Source organism: Podarcis gaigeae (assembly GCF_964106915.1).
Source record: "Podarcis gaigeae genome assembly, chromosome: 10".
Classification (NCBI taxonomy): Eukaryota; Metazoa; Chordata; class Lepidosauria; order Squamata; family Lacertidae; genus Podarcis; species Podarcis gaigeae.
This window is the reverse complement of record NC_139686.1, coordinates 68,348,173-68,372,964: the sequence shown is the minus strand read 5'-3', so window position 1 is coordinate 68,372,964 and position 24,792 is coordinate 68,348,173. Positions and strand designations below refer to the sequence as shown.

Below are 24,792 nucleotides of genomic sequence, written 5' to 3'. Positions count from 1 at the left end.
AAAAGGCGAAGGGAGGGGAAACAGGCCCGGCATGTTCCTGCGCCTTTAACAGCAGCCTGATTTGTGGGAGGCAGCTTTTCAGGGAAATGGCAGCTCAGCCGATTTCTAGAAACCATGCTGCTGTTTCATAGAAAGAGGAGCTGGGGGGCGGGAATGGTAAAAAAATAAAAATAACAATAAGCCCAAAGCAGTCTCCGGGGGGACTCTTCCATTGCACGATATTGACTTATCATGTAAGGCTTTCCCCAGCGCCGATGCAGCCCCGCAACTCCAACCGGGCCTTGCTTGCGCGCCTTCCTCCCATTGTATTTGCAACGCTGCAGCGCGCGCGGCGGAAGGTTGTCATGGTTTCGCGGGTCACATGCGCGCGAGGTTTCCCCCAGCGCTGGGGGGCGGGAGATGCGGCTGCAGTCGCCGTCGGGACTGGCTCGTTCCCGGCTGCTGCTGCTGCTGCTGCACGGAGCAGGGCGGGGGTGCAAGGAACCCAAAGCAAGCGAGCAAGCTAACCGGCAGCAGCAGCAGCAGCAGCAGCCTTGCAAGTGCCGCCTTGCAAGTGCCCGGTTGCAAGCTCGGCGGGGGTGGAGCGGGTGGTTCGGGGACCCCCGCTGGGCTCCCCTCTCCGCCCGCCCACCTGCCTTCCTGCCCCCCGCCCCACCCCGCGCGCTCCCCCGGGATGAGCATCTCCGTCCCGGAGGGGCTGACGGAGCTGCTGCAGGGCTTCACGGTGGAGGTGCTGCGGAGCCAGCCGGGGGACCTGCTGGAATTCGCCCTCCAGTACTTCGGGCGCCTCAAGGCGGAGGCGGGTCCGGGGGCGGCGGCGGCGGCGGCGGGGCGGCAGCAGAAGGAGGACGGGAGCGCCGCCGCCGGCCAGCGCCACTTCAATGCGGGCCCCCCCGAGGGCGGCCGAGGGGTCAACTTCGCCCAGGAGCCCATGCAGACCGACTCCGAAGCGGACGACGACGACGACGACGAGGAGGAGGCGGAAGGATTCGCCGGTAAGCCCAGCCTCCGTCGGAAAACGCCCCCCGCCAAGGGAGGGCGAAGGGAGGCCACTCCAGGCGGGGGGGGGGAGTCTGCTTCCAGCCCCATTTCCCCCAGAAAAGGGGGACAGAGATGACCCCGAGGCCCGCGCGCCCTTCTCCTCGGCGCTGAGGTGAAGGTGGGGGGACTGGGGTGCCGCCCCCTCGGGTCGCCTTGGCGTGGCTTCGCGGGAGGGAACAAAGGCAGCGGGTCGTTTCCCGCCAGGGAGTCTCTTCCTGCCCCCCCCCAAAAAAGCTGCATTTCTGCCAGTAAACTGCTTTGAAGTCTTTTTTTTTTGCATTAAGTAGTATATAAATGAAATAATAATAATAATAATGCAGGATATTTGCCCCTGCAATCTTAGTCATTTCTTAAGCTACATGAACCAACCTACCCCCGCCCCCATCCAGTGGCATAGCGTGGGTTGTCAGCACCCGGGGCAAGGCAAGCAATTTGCACCCCCAACCCATGGATTTGCGGCCCCTAACCCTAACCCCCAGATGTTGCACCCGGTGCGGCCAGCCCCCCCTGCGCCCCCCACGCTACGCCACTGCCCACATCACCCCACAAGCTGTCAGATCCCCTCATCTTTGGCACCACCCAAGCAGTTAAAGGTTCCCAGGGGCTGGGTTGCCAGCTTTTGGGCTGGCCCCTGCTCCTGTGTCCTTAGAAGAATCGCTTGCTCTGCAGATCAGCAGTTGGAGTAAGTTGGGGAAGTTTTCTGGCCGGGGCGCTTAGGTCTGGAAACCCAGAGAGGAGGAAGGTGTGGGGTGTCTTTCATTCACAAATTTGCGGAGGAAAAACAATTGTTTTCTTATGAATGAAAGCGTTCAGCAAATGCCTGGGTAAACACTTGGTAGAGCTGCCAAGAGCCAGATGACACGGCTTCTGAGGCGGGATTTTTTTCTTCTCTTCACTGTGTGAGCTGTCACTTGGCAGATCTTGCCATAGGGCAAGTAGCCATATCTTCGGTGATAGTCAGAGACATCTTTGGGAAGTAGAGGAGCAGACATCTTTGGGAAGTAGAGGAGCAGGCCTTGGTATACCTGATCAGGAAGCTCAGGATTTTGGGTACAAATAGCGGCATCTCCATACCACTCACCTCTCCAGGGATGAGCTGTGTGAGAAGCGGCTCATGTGATGTGCAGCTCAGTTCTGCTTCTTTGGATTTTGAAAGGCGCCCCCCCCCCTCCAAAGCTGTCCTAGAGGCAGAGAAAGAAGGAGAGGCGTGATGAGCTTGCTGGCTTGTCACCATCGCTGCCCACTCAGTAATGAGGGGCTGTTAGCAGACTTAGTCTTCGCAAACCAGCAAGAGGAAATGAGTTGCTGGATGCCTGAGCTTTTCTGTTTTCCCTTTGCTTCCTTGCGGATAATCTTCCCTACTTCTCTCAAATAATGGAAGGACTAAGCTGAGCCAGGCAAGCTGGCCTTGGTGCGTTGAATGAGAAGGCGCTAACTTTCTGTTTTTCTCATGTGTCAGATGGGGGCAACACCTTGAAGCAATGACTTTCTCTGAAGACGTTCAAATTCCCTTCCCTTGGCTATTAGCACTCCACTAACCTCCACAATGGGATGCGGGTGGCGCTGTGGGTAAAAGCCTCAGCGCCTAGAGCTTGCCGATCGAAAGGTCAGCGGTTCGAATCCCCGCGGCGGGGTGCGCTCCCGCTGCTCGGTCCCAGCGCCTGCCAACCTAGCAGTTCGAAAACACCCCCGGGTGCAAGTAGATAAATAGGGACCGCTTACCAGCGGGAAGGTAAACGGCGTTTCCGTGTGCTGCGCTGGCTCGCCAGATGCAGCTTTGTCACGCTGGCCACGTGACCCGGAAGTGTCTTTGGACAGCGCTGGTCCCCGGCCTCTTGAGTGAGATGGGCGCACCAACCCCAGAGTCTGTCAAGACTGGCCCGTACGGGCAGGGGTACCTTTACCTTTACCTTTAACCTCCACAAATTTGGGATTTGGGGAAGATACAGAAGTAACGGGGATAACCCATATTTGCAGGCTTGTGCTCCAATGTATATATATTTCTCCCTGTCTTTCTCTCTCTCATGGGTTTCTCAGTTTGGGGGTGGCAAAACTATACCAAAATTAAGAAAAGTCTAGGAAAGTATTGCTTCTTTGTGCTTTGAATAAGCATAGCTAGGAACAAGCTGGCAGTCATTGCAAGCAGTCCTTTCAGGAGATAATGTTACTTGCAAAAGGGCTCATTGAGTGATGGTGGCTAATTTTTCCTTTGTTTTCCCTCCTCCTTGGAAACACACAAAGGGCTTTGCAACTGCTAACAAACCTATATTGATCAACAGTTCCGTTAATGTGAAAGTGGACACTTTCTAAGAGGAGGATGGGGCAAAAAGAACCAGCAAGGGTAGAGAGAGTGCTAATGCAAAAAGCTGAGAAATCATTGGTTGTGCAATGGGGAATATGCATTCAAGAACAGCTGTAGGGGTGTTAGTTGACTGTAGGGGAATATGGCAATATTTGGCCTATGTCTTTAGTTTGTTGTTTGTTCCAGAAATTGTTAGTTTTGTGATATTTATCAGTAACTGAGATCCTCTGTTCCTTCATGGTTAGAGGAACCACAGTTGTTTATATGGTTCCCATATGGATATACTGCAATTTATTGTGGGAACCAACACTCATAGGTGTTTTGCATGCCTTGGTTTGCTCCCAGGCATCTGTTCTGCAGCGAGCTGAGGCCAACCCTGGCTCTGGGACTTGTGTATCTGTATGATGTTCAGGTTTATTGCATTCACATGCTACGTTTTAAGTCAAGGCATAGGCAAATATCGGCCCTCCAGATGTTTTGGGACTACAACTCCCATCATCCCTAGCTAACAGGACCAGTGGTCAGGGATGATGGGAGTTGTAGTCCCAAAACATCTGGAGGGCCGAGTTTGCTTGTTCCTGTTTTAAGTAGACATATGAAACACCTTCCACTAGACGCCTCAGTGGTGCAGCACTGTGACTGTGAGGTTAAGAAAGCCACGATTTTCAGGACTTGGATGCAAAATGGGAGAGTGGGTTTGTGGGATTTTGTACAGACTCACTATGTAATATGGGATCCTCAAAACAAAGCTGACTAAAGCCTTGCTTACCCTTGCAGCTTGGAAGATGGTGGTAGAGGGGACTGTAGGTGGCGAATCAACATTTTTGGAGGCTCCCGTGCATTAGAATCAGCAACCCTGTGCTTCCTGTAAATAGAAATCTAGCCTAGCTGGCTGTGGGTTAGAACCTCTTTCCCTGATTACCATCGTTTATTTATGAGTGCCGTCTATGTGCAACGTGCACGAAGCTTACCACGAACAGGTATGACAGGTCCCTGCCCCAGGGGCCTTCCATAGAAACTGAGAAATAACAGAAGAAGGGGGAAATGGAAGCATTCATGGATAGCCAGGGGAAGAATGTGTGATCATTTCAGTGGCTCATACTTTGGTTTAGTAGGGAGCAGCAGTTGGGAGGGCAATGGAGGAAGACAGTGAATAGGGATGAGATAAAGAGAAGTGGGGGGACGCGGGTGGCGCTGTGGGTAAAAGCCTCAGCGCCTAGGGCTTGCCGATCGAAAAGTCGGCAGTTCGAATCCCCGCGACGGGGTGCGCTCCCGCTGCTCGGTCCCAGCGCCTGCCAACCTAGCAGTTCGAAAGCACCCTCGGGTGCAAGTAGATAAATAGGGACTGCTTTCTAGCGGGAAGGTAAACGGCGTTTCCGTGTGCAGCTCTGGCTCGCCAGAGCAGCGATGTCACGCTGGCCATGTGACCCGGAAGTGTCTTCGGACAGCGCTGGCCCCTGGCCTCTTGAGTGAGATGGGCGCACAACCCCAGAGTCTGGCAAGACTGGCCCGTACGGGCAGGGGTACCTTTACCTTTTTAAAGAGAAGTGGCAAGGTGGTGCCAAAATCTGCTTCCTTGTTTTAGTTTTGTTGCATATGCAGGCAGTCTTTTTTAAAAAAAAATGTGGAGAAGCATTCAGAAAATACATTCCCTGCTTGCCAGGAGAAGGGGCACAGCTTTCTCTATCAACTCAGGATTGCTACCTCCTTCTACTAAGTGTGAGTCCATGGATTTAAGACCCATTCTGCACATTCGATAGGTAAAATGGTTGGAAAATGGACCAAACCTTTTCACTTTGTAGGCATGGAAACGGAAGCTCCTCTTCGCACACACAAAAGTTTCCTGAATGTAGTAAAACTACAAAGCTATTCAGAGTTTTCCTCCCTAGTTTACTTAAGAAGAAGATTATTCAAAAGTACGGCACTCCCTCTCCGCCACCCCACCCTGGTCTGAAGTGGCACAGTCCAGAATTCTACCACATTCTGTGAAATGTGTAGAACTCTAAATGATGCAGGTAACCAGAGCCAATGATACAGAAATAGTTCTTCTTTTAGAAGCACATTGTTCTGTGCAATTAATCAGCAGTAATGAATATTACACAAGTCAACTGGAATGAGTACAGATTGAAAATCAAATAGTCAAAACAAAAAGCAAAGTTGTAATTATTATTCTTTCAGATAACTAAATCTAGGAAGTACACATATTTATGTGTGCAGCTCTTCAAGCATGCCCAAATTTGTATGTTAAGAGTTTTTGGTTCCTTCATTCCCCCTCCTTACAAGTGAACGTGCATGAATGAGTTGTTATATCTTAAAATATTTACAGGTATTATTATACAACAATTTTCAGGTAAAGGTTTGAATGTTTAAAACATACTGACCATGCAATCCTATACTTGGAGAAGAAAGTGGGGGACTTATACTCAGATCAGTGTGTAAGATTGTTGCATTTTTTTGAATGTCTTTCCCCATATGAAATATTTCCTATAGTCAATTATGTCTCTTTACTGGAAAAAAAGTTTTTGGGGAAAAAAACATTTATTTTTCAGTTTTTGAATACACCTATAACAATCACCATACAGTGGTACCTCGGGTTAAGTACTTAATTCGTTCTGGAGGTCCGCTCTTAACCTGAAACTGTTCTTAACCTGAAGCACCACTTTAGCTAATGGGGCCTCCTGCTGCTGCCGCGCCACCGGAGCACGATTTCTGTTCTCATCCTGAAGCAAGGTTCTTAACCCGAGGTACTATTTCTGAGTTAGTGGAGTCTGTAACCTGAAGCGTATGTAACCCAAGGTACCACTGTATACCGTATTTTTCCATGTATAAGACTAAGTTTTTTAACCAAAAAATTAGGTTTAAAATTGGGGCTCGTCTTATACACCGGTAGTGCTGAGGAGTGTTTTCTTAATTTGGAGTCTCCCAAAATAGGGGACATCTTATACATGGGGGTGTCTTATACATGGAAAAATACGGTACCTCAACCTCTCAAGAAACATTCCATGCATATACAGTGTAAACAATATAGTCAAGCATTAAGCAAGTGTTTGGTGTTTGTGTTCTTTGGTGTTGTGTTATCCTACCTGTAAGAGCTATACCTCTAGCGCTTCCAATATTGTGTTAATATAATTCTAGCTACAAAAATGAAAAAAGAAGAAGTAGGTCCTTAAACGGTAAATTCTTAGGATCATCTATAAACAAGATTTAATAAAGCTAGCCTTGGATCAGGCTGTATCACCAGTCCCATAAGAGAAGGGAAACCACTTCAGCATGTGAAATTAACATTGCATACTTCCTTAGGTTTTGTTTTTAATTAAAAAATGTAAATCAAATGACCATGCTGAATTGGATCTTTCTCAATTTAGGGCAGTGGACTGTGTTCCAGAAAGCATGTGTTATCACCATTGATGGCACGAGGGGATTGCGTGTTCCCAACTCTGCTCAGAACGTTTCAGGTGCTGACAAGCTGAAATACTTCAGATACTATCAAAGTGATAGTAAAACACAGGAACGCATTATGGTGGCTGTGTGACCATATAGAGCTAATGGGTCCCTAAGGGTCAAAAGCAGAATCGGGACTTGCCTTAGGGGAAATTGATGTTTGCCAACCACCCAAACTATCAATGGCTACTAGGCATGTTCTCTGCCTTCACACTTAGAGGCAGTCATGCTTCTGAATACCCGTTGTGGAGAACCACAGGAGAGAGAAGGCTTTTGTGCTCAGTCCTGCTTTTGGGTTCTCTGCAGGCATCTGTGAGAAAGGGATGCTGAAATGGATGGACCATTGGCCTGATCCAACATGGTCCTCTTCTGTCCTTATGGCTTATCACAAGCCTGGAGCAAGCTGTACCTTTAAACCACTTGTAACGGAATAAGTGTAAACCTAACATTCCCACAGCTATGCTCTCCGGGAAGGCAAATCCTCAGCTTATCATTATTGTTTCAGTTGTTATGCTACAGCCAACAGTTACATGTGGAGTTGGGTGAAACTGTGTAGGTCTTGATTGGATAGTGCAGATGTGCACAGCAGCTCTGAACACTCCTGAAGCCAATTATATCATCTGTGAACCCCGGGAGGCGGGGGGAGAAAGCCATCACACAACCTGAAAGTGGAGGTTCAGGAGAGAGAGAGAGAGAGAGAGAGAGAGAATGGATTAAAATATCTACATTATGGCTGTCAAATTTGTGACTTACGGTAATGTTAAGAACTCGGTTGATTTAACTGTTGGTGAGTGAAGAACCTTGTCACATTTTATTTGTAATGGTGGATTTTTTTTGTATTTATATGTTAATTTCTTATTGTAGGTGGTTATGTTCAAGCTGTATAAGAATTGCAAGTGGACAGCAGTAAATTAATACTTTCAGTGACCTGATTCTTAGAGCACAGTTATTGTAAACAATTTCTTCGTGCTTCAAAAGTATCTTTACAATGACAGAAAACCATGATTTTAAGTTATTTGGTTTTCTGTAGATATGTTAGCAGCATTTATAACGTCCAAGAAATGATTTGGGAAGCACCACAAGCATAGGAATGAAACTGCTTTAAAATCCTCAATTTCCTTAAAAAGATTTATTATACAAACAGAAACTGACCTGGTTTTGAGTCTCAGTGGGACTTAACTTCTGAGCAGAAAAGTATAGGATTGTGCACTTGAGCTTTCAAGTTCATGGACAGGGAATATTAAAATAAGGCGCTACTCTTTGTGCGCAGAAAATGGATTTATTTTACAGGGTTGTAATAAAGGTGTACAAATAGCCACTGGTAACAGATATAGTTACAGTTAATTGTTATATATTTAGCTTCAGTGGTGTTTAAGGTGCTATGGATAAACTTTGGCCATTGATGCCTTTAAAAGATGGGCCTAATTTAAAAATAATTTACGATGTGTGTTTAGACATACTAAAATGTCTCAAATCTGGATCCTACTCATTTTCAGTTTGTTTTACATCCCCTGCTAGTTTCTTGTTGCTTTATTCTGTGCTTTTTTTCTGTAAAGACTGTGTAATAAATAAATTAATTTTTCTTTTGTCCTGTATCTCATAAATCCCAGAACTGGGCTTTCTCCATAGATCACTTAAATAGCAGGATATGGATGAGATTGTTAGTTTCAGTTTCATGCATATTCGTCCCAAGATAAAAAAAACAAAACAAAAACAAAATAATTTGATCAACAACTTATGCCTTCCCACTGCACTCAAATTGTATAACTAAGAGATGATGAAATTAACGCTAGGATTTATAGAATTCTGTAAGCATTTTTAAAAGCCAAAGTTTCAAAAACAGGACAAAAATGTAAGTGTTTATGAATATGAATTTCATTGTGTATTTCTTTACTTTTAAATGGGCTTCTGTACTCCAAACTAGTAAGAGAAACACTTATGCATAAACATCACTCTGTGCCCATCATAGCAGGGACACAACTGCCTGTACATTCCTCATATGCATTACATTACTCTTCCAGGCCTCATTTAAAAATCTGGATACATCATTTAATTGAGATGGAGATTCTCATGTAGGACCCCACATGACTTGTTGTCTGCAAATGAAGTTGAATTGCGGCCATTTCGGGGCTTTCAAAAGTAATTATTTGATGTAGTGCTGAATGTATTACACCAGGGGTAGTCAACCTTTTTATACCTACCACCCACTAATGCATCTTTCTTGATGGTAAAATTTCCTTACCGCCCACCAGTGCTTAATGGAAGGAAGATTCAGCTTGTGCTGTAGAACCCGCTACTGCTCACCTAGAATCCTGAAACGCCCACTAGTGAGCGGTAGGGACCAGGTTGACAAACCCTGTGTTACACAAATTGATTGACTGGAAAGAATCCCAGGGCCAGGTAAACAAAGTGGTAGAAATGAATGCATTTCTTTAAAAAGTGGTTTAGCAAAATCATGGTTTTGTTGTTGTTTTTTTAAAAAAATTTTATTAGGAATTTCAACATAAGAATTTATCCAAAATATATCATCTTCCTCTTCCCCCCTCATTTCCCCCCCCCCAAAGAAAAACCCACTCCCACCCCCCAGACATCCCTCAGCTCCTCTCTGATTTCTCAACACATATTGTTCTCTGCATATTATAACATTGTATGAATCCTTAATTTATCTATCTATATATTACCAACAAAAAGTTTGTGATATTCAAAACCTGCCAAGGAGTCCAGTTCATTTTGTTGTTTCTTTAAGTATTTTGTAAAAGGTTCCCATTCTTCTTTAAAGTCACAGTTGTCCTAGTCACGTAGTTTGTGTGTTAGTTTCACCAGTTCCATCAATTTTTCTTGCCACAGTTCTTTAGTCGGGATTTCGTCATTCTTCCTTCCTTGTGCTATTAGGACTCTTGCTGCCGTTGTCGCATACATGAAGATGTTTTTTAGTTTCCTTGGCAGGTCTTTTCCTACAATCCCTAGCAGAAATGCTTCAGGGTTTTTTTACAAATGTTAAATGGAACATTTTCTTCAACTCATTATATATCATTTCCCAAATTTTTTGATTTTGCTGCAATCCCACCACATATGGTAAGCAAAATCATGGTTTGACTCTGGCCGGATCCTCAGGCTCACATACTCATGCCCTGGTTTGCAAGGCAACACAAACCAGTATTTGTCTGAAATGGCAGACTGGCATGACTCAAGCCAGGAAAGGTGGGAGGAAATGGACACATGAGGGGAATAGCAAGGAGAAGAGGAATCTGAATGTCCAGCCAAGGTCTGTGGTTTGGTGTTAGGTCTGAGCTACCCCTGTGACTGGAATCCTCAGACTAGAGTTGCAGAACCGCTTGTCTTCTGACTGTGCTCCTGTGCATGCTAAGAGCTGTGTGATAGGGATAAACAGTGGTGTAGCGTGGGTTGTCAGCACCCGGGGCAAGGCAAGTAATTTGTGCCCCCTATCCCGTGGATTTTAGCACTCGAGTGCGAGCGCGCGCCCCCCAGATGTTGTGCCCGGTGCGGCCGGCCCCCCCCCCCGCACCCCCACGCTACGCCACTGGGGATAAATTCAACAGCCAGCCTGCTGGAGATGAGCTGATGTGTTCATTTGGCCTGACACTCAGATCCTGGTCTTGCTAAGAAAGAGTTAACTCCAACTCGCTCAGTGTGATTTACTGCTGGCTTGCCCCTGACAGAAGCAGTACTGAGCGGTACAGGTGGGAGCATTGCAGGGAAAGGGAGAAGCATCTGACGAACTTTCCCATTCTGTGCAACTGTTAAAAGCGTAGGTGTCCTCTGAGGCCTGAAGCAAGTTACTCGTTCTAGTCATTCCACATAGATGTGTGTATAAGCCAGTATTTATCCCCAATGCAGGTGGTCCCCAATGCCACTGCACAGTACCCCTTTCCTTGCCTGCCCTGCCTACTAGCTTTCCAGCTGGACCAATGCCAGGAATTACTGCATCCTGAGTAAAGGTAGTTTCAGAGATGGAGAAGTTTGCAGGCAGGGAGGAGGGAAGGAAGGTAGCTCTCCTCTGAGAGGAAAAGGAGTTGTTGAAGGAAAGTGGAATACGAGAAGCAAGGTTAATATTTAATCATAACCTGGGAATAGAAAAGGGTAAGAGGAAGTTTGTTATAGGAGAAGGAAGTTCATGTAAAAGGACGAGGGAGAAGCAAAGAGAGAAAGTGACAGGGTGGGGTGTTTGCATAGGGTGCAAGTTAAGTGTGAAAGGAACATTGGAGAAGAAATTCCTGGAGATGGGCAAAAATACTTTGAGAAGCACGTAGGGATGTGCAGAGAAGATATAAAAGAACGAAGCCTTCTCCACTTAGGCCTCTGGATTAACCATTTTGTGACTGGCGAACCTCAGTAATTTTTAGCCATCTCAAGTGGAACCTGGAGGTAGAATGTGTGAGAACCCCTGTACTGTTGTTAGCCGCTCTGAGCCCAGCTTCAGCTGGGGAGGGATATAAATAAAATTTTATTTATTATTATTGTTATTATTGTTATTATTGTTATTATTGTTATTATTATTATTATTATTATTATTACTTCTGTTGTGTTTTTATGCTGCGAATGACCTTGAGATCTAAGGACAAATGACAGTATATGAATTTAAGAGATAATAATAATAATAATAATAATAATAATAATAATAATAATAATAATATAAGCTCAATATAGATGGAACAAAAATATAAGACAAATCTAACAGAAAGAATGTGTGCATTTTAACTTGAATACATTTCAAGCACTGAGTTCTGCATCAGGGAACAACAAGAAGCTTGCTTTTCTGATTCCTCTTCCACCCGTTGTTGAACTAGTTCTAGGTTTTTGTTTTTGGTGCGGCCTGTTTGGTATAAAGAAGAAGTGCATTGTACAACATGATTTTAAGTTTGCATTTTAATAGACCAGGATTTATCATGCTTTGTAGGCATAATTTCATGTAGGGCTTGCTTGCTTTTTATTGTTGCACAGAAGAGCCCATTTCAGCTAGTGCTTCTCTTCCATCAGAAAAATGTACAAATAGGCTCACACTTTACCTCCAACCCATTTCCCAGGAGGCCCACATGAGTGGGAAAGAAAGAAAGAAAGAAAGAAAGAAAGAAAGAAAGAAAGAAAGGGGGCTCTCTGTTCCAATACATTTACGAGACAATTCCCAGATCATAAAATAAAATGCTTCAGGTTTTGGGTTGTATTCAGCATTAGACACTCTTAGGATAGACCCATTGAAGTCATTGGGCACGGCTAAATTAAGCCAGTTTTGGTGGGTCTAAAGGTAAAGGTAAAGGTAAAGGTGCCCCTGCCCGTACGGGCCAGTCTTGACAGACTCTGGGGTTGTGCGCCCATCTCACTTAAGAGGCCAGGGGCCAGCGCTGTCCGGAGACACTTCCGGGTCACGTGGCCAGCGTGACATCGCTGCTCTGGCGAGCCAGAGCCGCACACGGAAACGCCGTTTACCTTCCCGCTGGTAAGCGGTCCCTATTTATCTACTTGCACCCGGAGGTGCTTTCGAACTGCTAGGTTGGCAGGCGCTGGGACCGAGCAGCGGGAGCGCACCCCGCTGCAGGGATTCGAACCGCCGACCTTTCAATCGGCAAGTCCTAGGCGCTGAGGCTTTAACCCACAGCGCCACCTGCGTCTACTCTGTGTTAAATCTAGCTGGGTTTTTATTTTCTTTTTAGAAGAGAAGAACTGAAGGGAGGAGGAAAAGCTTAGAAGTAGATTTCCCCCTCTAGGACAGGTGGAGAAAATTGTTCGTCTGCAGTTCTCATCAGCCCCAGCCGGCATTTCCAATATTTAGGCATGATGGGAACTGGAGTCTAGCAACATTTATAGAGGTCTGCAGGTTCCCTTTCCCTGCTCAAGGATAAAAATATATGCTAGGAACAGAATACGTTGGTGAGAAGGGACCACACATTCACATGTCTTAAACGGCACAGTAAATGGATGGTTAGGAGGGAACCATTATGGTCCTATGGTCTAATTCTGCCATAGCGAGCATCTTTTAGGGAGTGCCATCTCTGTTCTTTCGTTTGAAAAGCTGTTGGAGGATAAAATGTGGTTGATCTTTGGGAAGTGCTTTTTGTGGATTGCTGCGTTTTAATTGCCTCAAGGGTTTACAGTAAGTGATAAAGGAGAGAGTATAAGACAGTGATGCCACCAAGTTCAGTGTTAGAGATGGAGGCAGCTGATCTCTTGCTGTTCCTCTGCATTTTGCCGCGTGTCTAGGGAGGTTTCTGTAAATCTCGGCCAAAGGGGAAGTGGCACAGCCATTACTGTTTCTTGCCTTATGGAAACGCAGGGAAATTGTTGCAAGATGCATGCAGTTCTGTTTTTCTCTTCTTCTTAATGTGATTGGTTTGCCACGTGTAATTGTCTAAGTATCATGATTAATTACGTATCTCTTCCTATTGTGTGTTCTCTCTGGTTACATTGCTCAGTTCCGAAGCAAAGCTTTTTTGAAACGGCCCCAGTACAGGCAATAAATAAAACATGTTAAGAATGTCCTTGGGTGGGAGAAACCCAGTTCATATTAGCTTGTTGTGTATGCCATAGAAGCGTTTGTCTGTTTCTCATTTCGAATTGCATTTTTTTCCTCTTTTTAATGGCTGAAATGTTTTGATTTTTTTCTAAGCATTAAATTTTAACCTAAACTACACTGTTATAGTGCAAATGCAAAGCACTGAACATCTTCAAGAATATCTATGTGTATTTATACCCCACATGGGTGGGGTATAAATAATAAAATTGTTATTGTATGTTCTTGTTTCATTGAAAACAAGAAAAATAATTTTATATATACAGTGGTTACATACGCTTCAGGTTACATACACTTCAGGTTACAGATACCGCTAACCCAGAAATATTACCTTGGGTTAAGAACTTTGCTTCAGGATGAGAACAGAAATCGTGCTCCGGTGGCGTGGCAGCAGCAGGAGGCCCCATTAGCTAAAGTGGTGCTTCAGGTTAAGAACAGTTTCAGGTTAAGAACGGACCTCCGGAATGAATTAAGTTCTTAACCTGAGGTACCACTGTAAAGATGTTTCTAGGTTGTTTCTATCCATGTAGCAGACTTTGGGTTGTGATCCAGCCACACTTAAGCACTTCTAAGTACCAGCCCGTAGAACCCTCTTAATCTCAGGGGTTAAGCCCCATGTTGGGCAAAAGATGCCTGAATTGCAGGGGTTGGACTAGATGACCCTAACTCTACAATTCTATGATGGACATGAGTAGGAAAGTTCACATCTCTCCCAATAGGACCGGTGGGATTTAAGTTGTTTGTGGACAGGGTGAGCATTTTGCTTCCCACCCCACTCCAAATACTGGGAGAAGGGGTTTGTTGGTACTCTGAGGAGAGTATAAGGCTCATAAGGCTGTGTAATGTCAATAGAAGGGGAAGAAATGGAGGCAGTGAGAGATTTTACTTTCTTGAGCTCCATGATCACTGCAGATGGTGACAGCAGTCACGAAATTAAAAGGCGCCTGCTCCTTGGGAGAAAGGCGGTGGCAAACCTAGACAGCATCTTAAAAAGCAGAGACATCACTTTACCAAGAAAGGTCCGTATAGTTAAAGCCATGGTTTTCCCAATAGTGATGTATGGAAGTGAGAGCTGGACCATAAAGAAGGCTGATCGCCGAAGAATGGATGCTTTTGAATTATGGTGCTGGAGGAGACTCTTGAGAGTCCCATGGACTGCAAGAAGATCAAACCTATCCATTCTGAAGGAAATCAGCCCTGAGTGCGCACTGGAAGGACAGATCGTGAAGCTGAGGCTCCAGTACTTTGGCCACCTCATGAGAAGAGAAGACTCCCTGGAAAAGACCCTGATGTTGGGAAAGATGGAGGGCACAAGGAGAAGGGGACGACAGAGGACGAGATGGTGGGACAGTGTTCTTGAAGCTACCAGCATGAGTCTGACCAAACTGCGGTAGGCAGTGGAAGACAGGAGTGCCTGGCGTGCTCTGGCCCATGGGGGCACGAAGAGTCGGACACGACTAAACGACTAAACAACAACAAATGTCAATAGCTTTTCAGTAACTTGGAGGAGGTATTGTAGAGCATGGGTAGGCAAACTAAGGCCCGGGGGCTGGATCCGGCACAATCGCCTTCTAAATCCAGCCTGCCAACAGTCTGGGAATCGGCGTGTTTTTACATGAGTAGAATGCGCCCTTTTATTTAAAATGCATCTCTGGGTTATTTGTGGGGCATAGGAATTCGTTCATTTTATGCCCTCAAAATATAGTCCGGCCCCCCACAAGGTCTGAGGGACAGTGGACTGGCCCCCTGCTGAAAAAGTTTGCTGACCCCTGTTGTAGAGCTTTTGTTACCCGTAGTGAACTTCATCATTTGTTTGTTTTTGAGGTCATGGTCTCCAGGCAAACGAGTTTTGTGGGTTTTCATTGCATTTCAAGCCGTACCATGGGAAGTTCAAAGCAAGCTTTCAGAGGCACAGCCATGCTGCAATAGATAGGTGTATATTTTGATGTGGTTGTTCCAGGCACATGTTGGATGCTCTGGGGCATGAACTGGTTGTGGGTGCACATCAGGCCTTGGTTCCTGGCTTCTTGTACCACAAGGGCTGCTGCTGATAGGATCTTCACACAGTTCAAGCTGGAACATTGGCCTTGGGAGCCGGTGACCCCAGAGAGCCTATCTTGTGCCACTGCCTGCTAGAAAACCTCCAGAGCTGAGGCTATCCTTCAGTCAAGACAGTTAATAGCTGATGAGACCTACCGGTTTTACTTCTCGGCACCATCAGGTCAGTTGAGCACATGCCTTTATGTCTGAGAGCATGAGAAATATGCACCTTTGTAACTTGTCTCCCGTGAAACTCATGGATCTTTTTCAATAAATCTTTTGCTGTTTGCATATTCTCTCTCTCTCTCTCATGCACACACACACACACACACACCATGACTCAAACACTAGAGTGAGCATCTCTTGATATATTTTTTTGTGTGTTTTGTAAAGCATGCACAAGACTTATACCCTGAAGCAGTTTCTACCTTCCTTTCTTCATTAATTTGGGTTTATAGAGTTATCGGTGTACTGAATCAGGATTGGAGTCTGTGCTCATGTAGCAAAATATAGTAGCAAAAGTCTGCTGTATATATTACAGGCTTAGCTCCTGAGGGCCCCAATCCTGCTACTCACCACCAGGCCTAGGGCAGGGCCTGACAGGCTCCATAAAGGACTGCCGCCGCCACCACTGCTGGGCAGAGAAGGCTCTGTTGTTATTGTTGTTTGTTGTTGTTTTTAAATTGCTGTTATTTTTTTACCAATGTCATTTTAAACTGTGATACTAATGCTGTATTCTTAGTTTTAGATTTTGATTTATGTGGAAATTGTTTCCCATTTCGTTGTGTATTTTTTTTTAATGTGGTTTATTTATTGTTTGTGACTTTTGTAATTATGTAAAACTTGTCGTGTTGTAAGCCGCCTTGAGCATTTTTTTTAACTGGAAAGGCGGCATACAAATGATGATGATGATGATGATGATGATTGTATGTACATAGCCTGCCCAGAGTGGTATGGGGGGCTGGTTTCCCAGCACAAGGTACGGTTTTCACATAGAAGATCTTGGATCCCTGGAATCAGCTGTTAAAAATATTTTAAGAAACAAGGTTGGGTACCTGGCACCTTAGACAGCAGTGGATAGTACTGGAATTAGGTAGCCCAGTGATAGGACTAGGTATATATGGTAGTACCTTCATATAGTTTGGAAAACATCTCATGCTTCTGCCAGTCATTTTTAGGGAAATTACTGCATCTACATCTTGTGACCTATATTTGTTTGATATTACTGTGCCATACAGTGAAAATGCAGAGGCTACTTAGGAATTTGTAGATCCCAGCTGTTTGGTGTGAGATTAATGAGCTTCCCTTCCCATAGTTTTCAGAACCGAGGCCCAATTTTTTTAATACTTGGCAGATTTTATTTTACTAGAATTGCCTTCTTTTTACTGGAATAAATATTTAACACTCTGTGAGAGATCAAAGGGGTTGCCTACTAATATTTGTATCTGATCACTAGGGAGAAAGTTTCCAAGCTTTCGATCTAATTTGTCTGCTTTACATGCCTAGGGGAACTTATTCCTAGTCTTCGCTACCAGTTCCCCTCCTTCCTAAGCAAATGCAAAAGGGGATGAGAGCTGACAGCAGGAAGAATTCCCTGCAGACGGGAGAGGCCTTGTTAATTTATCCTGAAAGTCTGGACCCTTCGTAACTGGATTTTTAAGTTCCTTTGCCTCCCAGCTCAATTCATTGAGTTCAGGGGCAGTGGAGATGACAATACCCTTGCTTCTGAGATAAAATCACACACACACCCCGACTTGTTTGTGAAGATTGGACCTTAAGGATGAGGCCTTCAAGGCCTGACTTGGCACCATTGAGTCCTCCTGATACCAGTTTCTCCACTTGGTTTGGGAAGTGGGAATAACTGGTAGGGGATGCTGGCATATGAAGCAGAACTGAATTTCAGAAGGACGTTGGTGTCAGCTTGTAATGAGGATGGGATGTGGTGAATTCTGAATTTACTAGATCCCAACTCTAAGTTTTCTGACACCACTAACAGGAAACAAAAAGCGTTTGTTTGCTTGTTTTTTGCTTTGTGAAGAGTGTGTGTGGCGTGTACATGTTTGAAAAAGCAAGCTATAGGTATATCAATATTATTTACAGAACACCTGATCTTTATTGTTGGCTTTCAAAGTCAACTGATTTTGTTTGTTTGTTTAGCAGCTCCACTGCGGTTGGATGCAAAATTATTTCTGTTCAGTGCCAGGAGTTGTATCATTGATTTGAAAATGGCTTCTATCTGAGTTTAAAACCAGTCTGTGGCCCAAAAGCAAATTATAGGAATCAATATGAATTCATGTTCATTTCAATATATGAAAAGGCTGCACTATTACTAAGAGTAGTTTATATATATATATATTCATATTCATACTAGCTTATGTCCCATTAGCTATGTGAGGTCTCCAGCCTTTACTACTTCCACAGAAGATGTTTTCAAGATGGCACCGGGTATCTGATGTGTTTGGCTTGGTTTTCTTTTTTATGGTGGTGCCATTGTGTTTAAGATGGTGTTACTCCAGAGAAACCTAAGGGGCTGCTTTTGGCACCTACCACTGTCTTGAAGAGCTGGTCATCACAAACACGCTTTTCCAACAACACAAGAGACAACTCTACACATGGACATCACCAGATGGACAGCATCGAAATCAGATTGATTATATTCTCTGCAGCCAAAGATGGAGCTCTATACAGTCAGCAAAAACAAGACCTGGAGCTGACTGTGGCTCAGATCATCAGCTTCTTATAGCAAAATTCAAGCTTAAACTGAAGAAAGTAGGAAAAACCACTGGGCCGGTAAGATACAATCTAAACCAAATCCCTTATGAATACACAGTGGAAGTGAGGAACAGATTTAAGGATTTAGATTTGCTGGACAGAGTGCCTGAAGAACTATGGGTGGAGGCTTGTAACATTATACAGGAGGCAGCAACGAAAACCATCCCAATGAAAAAGAAATGCAAGAAAGCAAAGTGGCTGTCCAACGAGGCCTTACAAATAGCGGGGGAGAGAAGGCAAGCAAAATGCGAGGGAGATAGTGAAAGATACAGGAAATTGAATGCAGATTTCCAAAAAATAGCAAGGAGAGACAAGAAGGCCTTCTTAAACAAGCAATGCAAAGAAATAGAGGAAAACAACAGAATGGGAAGAACCAGAGATCTGTTCAAGAAAATTGGAGATATGAAAGGAACATTTCGTACAAAGATTACCATAATAAAGGACAAAAGTGGTAAGGACCTAACAGAAGCAGAAGACATCAAGAAGAGGTGGCAAGAATACACAGAGGAATTATACCAGAAGGATATGGATGGCTCGTACACCCCAGGTAGTGTGGTTGCTGACCTTGAGCCAGACATCCTGGAGAGTGAAGTCAAATGGGCCTTAGAAAGCACTGCAAATAACAAGGCCAGTGGAAGTGATGGTATTCCAGCTGAATTATTTAAAATTTTAAAAGATGATGCCGTTAAGGTGCTACACTCAATATGCCAGCAAGTTTGGAAAACTTAGCAGTGGCCAGAGGATTGGAGAAGATCAGTCTGCATCCCAATCCCAAAGAAGGGCAGTTCCAAAGAATGCTCTAACTACCACACAATTGCACTCATTTCACACGCTAGCAAGGTTATGCTTAAAATTCCACAAGGCAGGCTTAAGCAGTATGTGGACCGAGAACTCTCAGAAGTGCAAGTTGGATTTAGAAGAGACAGAGGAACCAGAGACCAAATTGCAAACATGCGCTGGATTATGGGGAAAGCTAGAGAGTTCCAGACATCTACTTCTGCTTCATTGACTATGCAAAAGCCTTTGACTGTGTCGACCACAGCAAACTATGGCAAGTTCTTAAAGAAATGGGAGTGCCTGATCACCTCATCTGTCTCCTGAGAAATCTCTATGTGGGACAAGAAGCTACAGTTAGAACTGGATATGGAACAACTGATTGGTTCAAAATTGGGAAAGGAGTACGGCAAGGCTGCATATTGTCTCCCTGCTTATTTAACTTATATGCAGAATTCATCATGCAAAAGGCTGGACTGGATGAATCCCTAGCCGGAATTAAGATCCCCGGAAGAAATATCAACAACCTCAGATATGCAGATGACACAACCTCGATGGCAGAAAGTGAGGAGGAATTAAAGAACCTTTTAATGAGGGTGAAAGAGGAGAGCGCAAAATATGGTCTAAAGCTCAAGATCAAAAAAACTAAGATCATGGCCACTGGTCCCATCACCTCCTGGTAAATAGAAGGGGAAGAAATGGAGGCAGTGAGAGATTTTACTTTCTTGGGCTCAATGATCACTGCAGATGGTGACAGCAGCCACGAAATTAAAAGACGCCTGCTTCTTGGGAGAAGGGCAATGACAGGCCTAGACAGCATCTTGAGAAGTAGAGACGTCACCTTGCCAACAAAGGTCCGTATAGTTAAAGCCATGGTTTTCCCAGTAGTGATGTATGGAAGTGAGAGCTGGACCATAAAGAAGGCTGATCGCCAAAGAATTGATGCTTTTGAATTATGGTGCTGGAGGAGACTCTTGAGAGTCCCATGGACTGCAAGAAGATCAAACCTCTCCATTCTTAAGGAAATCAGCCCTGAGTTCTCGAGGCTACCAGCATGAGTTTGAGCAGACGGCGGGAGGCAGTGGAAGACAGAAGTGCCTGGCGTGCTCTGGTACATGGGGTCACGAAGAGTCGGACACGACTAAACAACAACAACACTGTCTTGAAGTATTATTATTATTATTAGTGGTAGTATTAGTAGTAGTAGTAGTAGTAATAGTAGTATTACCTGTCCTTCACTAGGGCTGGGTGATAACAGCTTTTTAACACCACAATGTATCACCAGCTAAACATCACGATATAGGGATACATTACAGTGCTGAAAAGCGGAGCAAGGAGGAAGCTGCAGTGGCCCCCAGCCCCACAAGGCCCCTGGCCCAATGCAGCTCTCTCCCCCCCCCCCCGGTGTGCTGGGCGCTGGTGGTGGAGGGACTCAAGAATGGCAGTGGTTTCACCTGTGATCTACTGCTGGGTGAAGATGCCATTGTGCTTTGACCCTCAAACTGGTCCTGGGTGATGTATCGCTACATCACTCAGGCCTACCTTTCATCAGCAGGTTCCAGGGCAGTTTACAACAATTTTAAAATTCAGTGTTAAAAACAAGTGAGACAGTCACAGGAATTCTGAAAACACACACCTCAGGTCTCAAAGTCCAGGGTGAAGAGGTGTGTCCTCAACATTCACTGAAAGCTGTGTAGTGAAGATGCCAGAACCACCTCTGTCGGGAGGGAATTCCACAACTTACGGACAGCAGAGTTAACAAGATGGCCCCCTCTGCTGATCTGAACACTTGAGAGAGGGTTTTCAGGGAAGGAGGCAGTCTCTCTGATCATTGTGTTTCAGCAGTGGAAAAGAGAGGTGTCAAGTGGCTTGCAAAGCATTGGGGTAGAATGCTAGAAGGGCAGCCCCTGTGGGTGGTTATTTGGTCTGGCACAGAATGGCCCCTCTCTTTTCCTTAACTTCATGCTGTTTGTGGGGGAAATTGACACAAACATCTCTACGTAGGCCTGCCTACCCCAATCTATTGTCTATTTAAAATCTACACTCTATGTACACAGACACACCTTGTGATATGGGCGCCATTTTGTTCCTAGAGCATCTAATAATGAAGAACTACATAGATCACCTGGAGCATTTTTGGCCTGTTTTGTGTAGTTGGAATCAAACTCTCTAGTTGTGCTGATTTTAATTAATAAGTCACCGTTGTAACTTGCTTGTACTCAAATGGCTGCTATTGATAAGGGCAATTGTAGATTTTTTTTACACCTTGGGATATAAAGTATAGGAGCAAAACTTTGGTGGGAGGGACCCAATAGAGGTCCTATAATTCATTACATGTGAAAGGGGTAATATATGATTTCTGAATCCAGGTAATTGCTTCTTTAGAAAAGACCAAATGAAGTTGTCAGTGACCTGTATGTTGGACGGCTACGGCTAATGTGTAGTCACGATGTGAAACTTAGTGACCATGTGTTGGTTTATCCTTCTGCTTAACAGATTTTTGGTAGTGAAGGATAGCGAATGAAATATACAAATTGTGTGTGTGTGTGTGTGTGTGTGTGTGTGTGTGTATGCACACACATACACACAATGGTGATGGTTGTTTGAGTTACTGCAAAGTTCCAGAACTGTCTAATACTCCATAAATATTTATTAAAATTCTGCACAATAGCCAGGGCATCAAGTATATGTACTGAATTTCAATTTTCAAGTGATAGTTAACAACTGAATGGGGAGAGCACATATGCCATTAAAACAATGTAATGCTGGAGCTATCATGTTTAGCAAGTAGTAGTGATAGTGTTAATTGAAACAAAATGCAGAAAGAGATAAGAACACAGTAAACCCTAAAAAAAAAAAATTTCTCATTAAGCAGGACAAATTCTAGTTGCAGCTGTCTATCAGTTGTGCTCTGTCAGGAAAACTGCAGTGGGATCGAGTATGTCGCAGGAAAGGACGGATTCTTGGCATCTCTCACACTCTCCCCCCATCTCTGAGCTGTGCTTCCATGTTCCTATTCTCCCTTCCCTCCTTCTGTATCTGTATATCTATGCATAATATTAAATTTTACCCGCTTGGATTTGGCTGAGCAAGTGACGTCATCGGAAGAGATGAAGGCTACCCTCCCTCTCTCCCCGCTTATTATGCACTTCAAATACAGAAAGGAAACCTTGCTCCTGCTGCTCTAATATCTGTTTGTCTTGGAAGTGGCATGCATACAAAGAATTGCAGGTGCTGATGCAGTAGAAGCATGCCTGAAGCTTCCATAAGGCAGAGTAGATTTTCAAAGATACTCAGATACCCTTGCTTAGGTATGTAAATTAGGTGCACTATGGGGCATGCTGTGGCATCCAGTTAGGTACTTGGGTAAGCACACTAGATCTGATAGCTCCTGCTGTCTTCAGTCACAGATGCTGCATGCAGAGAACTTTGAACACCCGACCCTCTTCAATTAGCTGCTGCTTGGGTGCATAGACCTTAAGAAATACTTTTGATGACGCAAGCCAGTCTCCCTAGCAACGAAACAATAGCATAGCACTTTCTCTCTGGAAGGCAAAAAGAACATGTGCCTGAAGAAAACTGTTTTGTAGTGTAATTATCAAGTTTATTTAAACAGAAATGCTTGGGTGTTTCACCACCATTTATGTACAGATGTCATGCTTTCGTTTTGCACATAAGCAGATTCAAAAGTAAGGCAAAGGAACACAACAGAAATCATAACACCGGTTGAGCTATAATATTGCAAAACTGACTTCCATGTACAGTCAGTGAGCTTTGAGGTTTGCTGCATCTTTCTTAATCTACTGCTATGCAGCCAGTGTTTCAAGTTAGAACAAATGTTTTTTCACCATTGCCATCACCTTTGTTAAACTTGGATCTGAGAGGTCCTTTCCCCATTCTCCAAACTTTTATGGATTCGGTAGCTGCAGTATGCATGCTGAATTGTCCAGCCTCGAGGGATTCTGTCTTCATTTCAGTGGGAGAAGAAAATTCGCAGGAGTGAAAGGTGTGTTTATAAACCTGTCCTCTCCATTAAATTGAATGCAGACACCTGTTTGCAGAAGAAGCCTTCATATGGACTAAGAGCTGGGAGACCTGGACTCCACCATTAAGCTCACTGTGTGAACTTGGGCCATTCACTGCCTCTTAGTTTAACATACTTCACATATATTCCACTGTGAGTACAAATGGAACAAATAAATGCTTTAGAGTTCAGTGGAACTAGGACAACTGTGGAGAGATCCTAAGTAATCAATATCTCAGCTTCATCTGCCCCCACAGTAAATGGGGATGACACTGACCTACTTAGAGGGTTTTTTTGCAAGGGAAAATAGAGACTGTTAAAGTCCAGTGAATGTCCTGGGCGGGTTCAGTGCTATAGTTTAGCTATGGAAGCACTGAACCCCATGAAAATCCATCTTTGCTTTCCGAAAGAATTTGTGGAAGTCTTTTCCCCAAGTGATGCCTGTTGTCTTTGTCCATGGAGTTTTCTTGGCAGGGGTACTGGAGTGGCTTGCCGGTTCCTGCTCCAGGTAGATCACGTTTGGTCAAAACTCTCCACTATGACCTGTCCATCTTGGGTGGCCCTGCGTGGCATAGCTCCTAGCTCCTCTGAGTTATTCAAGCCCCTTCGCCACGGCAAGGCAGTGATCCATGAAGGGGACTGAGGGCACAAGGAGAAGGGGATGACAGAGGATGAGATGGTTGGACAGTGTTCTCGAAGCTACCAGCATGAGTTTGACTAAACTGTGGGAGGCAGTGGAAGACAGGAGTGCCTGGCGTGCTCTGGTCCATGGGGTCATGAAGAGTCAGACACAACTAAACGACTAAACAACAACAACTTGTCCCAAGTGATATGAGCAATGGACAATGCACTCTCTTGTCAAGGTCAAACCATTACCTGGTGAAGTTTGGACTGATAGTGGCAATTTCCACCTGTAAGTGTGAGGGCCCACTCTGCCCTCGGAGACTGATGGAACCTGATGTGTTTCCTGAATGCTTGGGGGGGGGGGGGCTTTGCAGCCGAGAAGGCTGACAAACATGTTGATGCTCTGGTTTTGCTGTGCAACAGTGAGATGAAACAGGAAACATGATTGCTCCTGAGAGTTCTCTCCAGTGTTTGGGCTCCTTGGAATTCTGGGGAGCTTTGAGCTATGAAGCAAGACAGACAAAGAGTAGAGAGCATAGGTGGCAAAGCCCACCAGACACTGTTTAATGCACACAATTATGCTTACTCTGTGGCAGTGTGGGTTGTGAAGATGGCTCATTTTTACAGCTGGCATTGCATCCTCTAGTAGCCAGCTGGCAGAGTTATTTCAGACCGTCTGGAGGTCGCTGACTGTCAAGAACCGGTGGGGCTCTGAGAGGGGTGTGGAGGAGGCAAGGGAGCTGGAGGAAGATCTAGAGGGAGAGGCCAGGGACTTGGGGGGTTCTTTTCCCACCCATGAGGCAGGACTCGGGGCTGGGGGAAGAGGAAGAGTTGGGGCTGTCAAAGGCAGGGGAGGAGTTGAGGGGGATCGGGAAGGGAAGGAAGAGAACAGTCCCTGAGAGAGAGAATCTGGCCATTAGGATCTTCTCCATCCCCTCCTCCCTGTCTCCAAGGATAATGAGGGGCTCAAAGCGCCAGGCGCAGCAGCAGCTACCATGCCAGAGAAGTCACAGGCTGATTGCGCAGTGCACATTTCACTCTGGTGAAGGGATTTAAGTTCGGGAGAGGCGTGGTTACGCTGTTGCTTCAGTGGTCCACTTCAGGGCACTAGCCTGGGGCGTAGATGCCTAGCTAGCTACATAGCAGGAGTGGCTTGTATTTCCTGTGCACCTTGGGAGATGCTGTAATTGAGTAGTTTGCCAATAAAGAATTAAACTAAAACCCATTTGTTCTCCTTGGGCTAGGTGT

The 24,792-nt window shown here is 45.0% G+C and overlaps 2 protein-coding genes across 3 annotated transcripts in view; one reads left to right on the top strand and one right to left on the bottom strand.

The window, feature by feature from the left end:
* Positions 1-24,792, bottom strand: part of BCAP29 (B cell receptor associated protein 29) — a 920,634-nt gene that overhangs the window by 595,826 nt on the left and 300,016 nt on the right. The gene's annotated exons all lie outside the window — the stretch shown is intronic.
* Positions 434-24,792, top strand: part of PRKAR2B (protein kinase cAMP-dependent type II regulatory subunit beta) — a 72,696-nt gene continuing 48,337 nt past the window's right edge. For both annotated transcript variants that reach the window (XR_014555842.1, XM_083701595.1), the window contains exon 1: positions 434-995. Coding sequence is in view for 1 of the 2 variants with exons in the window: in XM_083701595.1 (XP_083557721.1) it covers positions 674-995 (322 nt within the window). In the remaining variant the exon portion in view is untranslated. The remainder of the gene's footprint in view (positions 996-24,792) is intronic.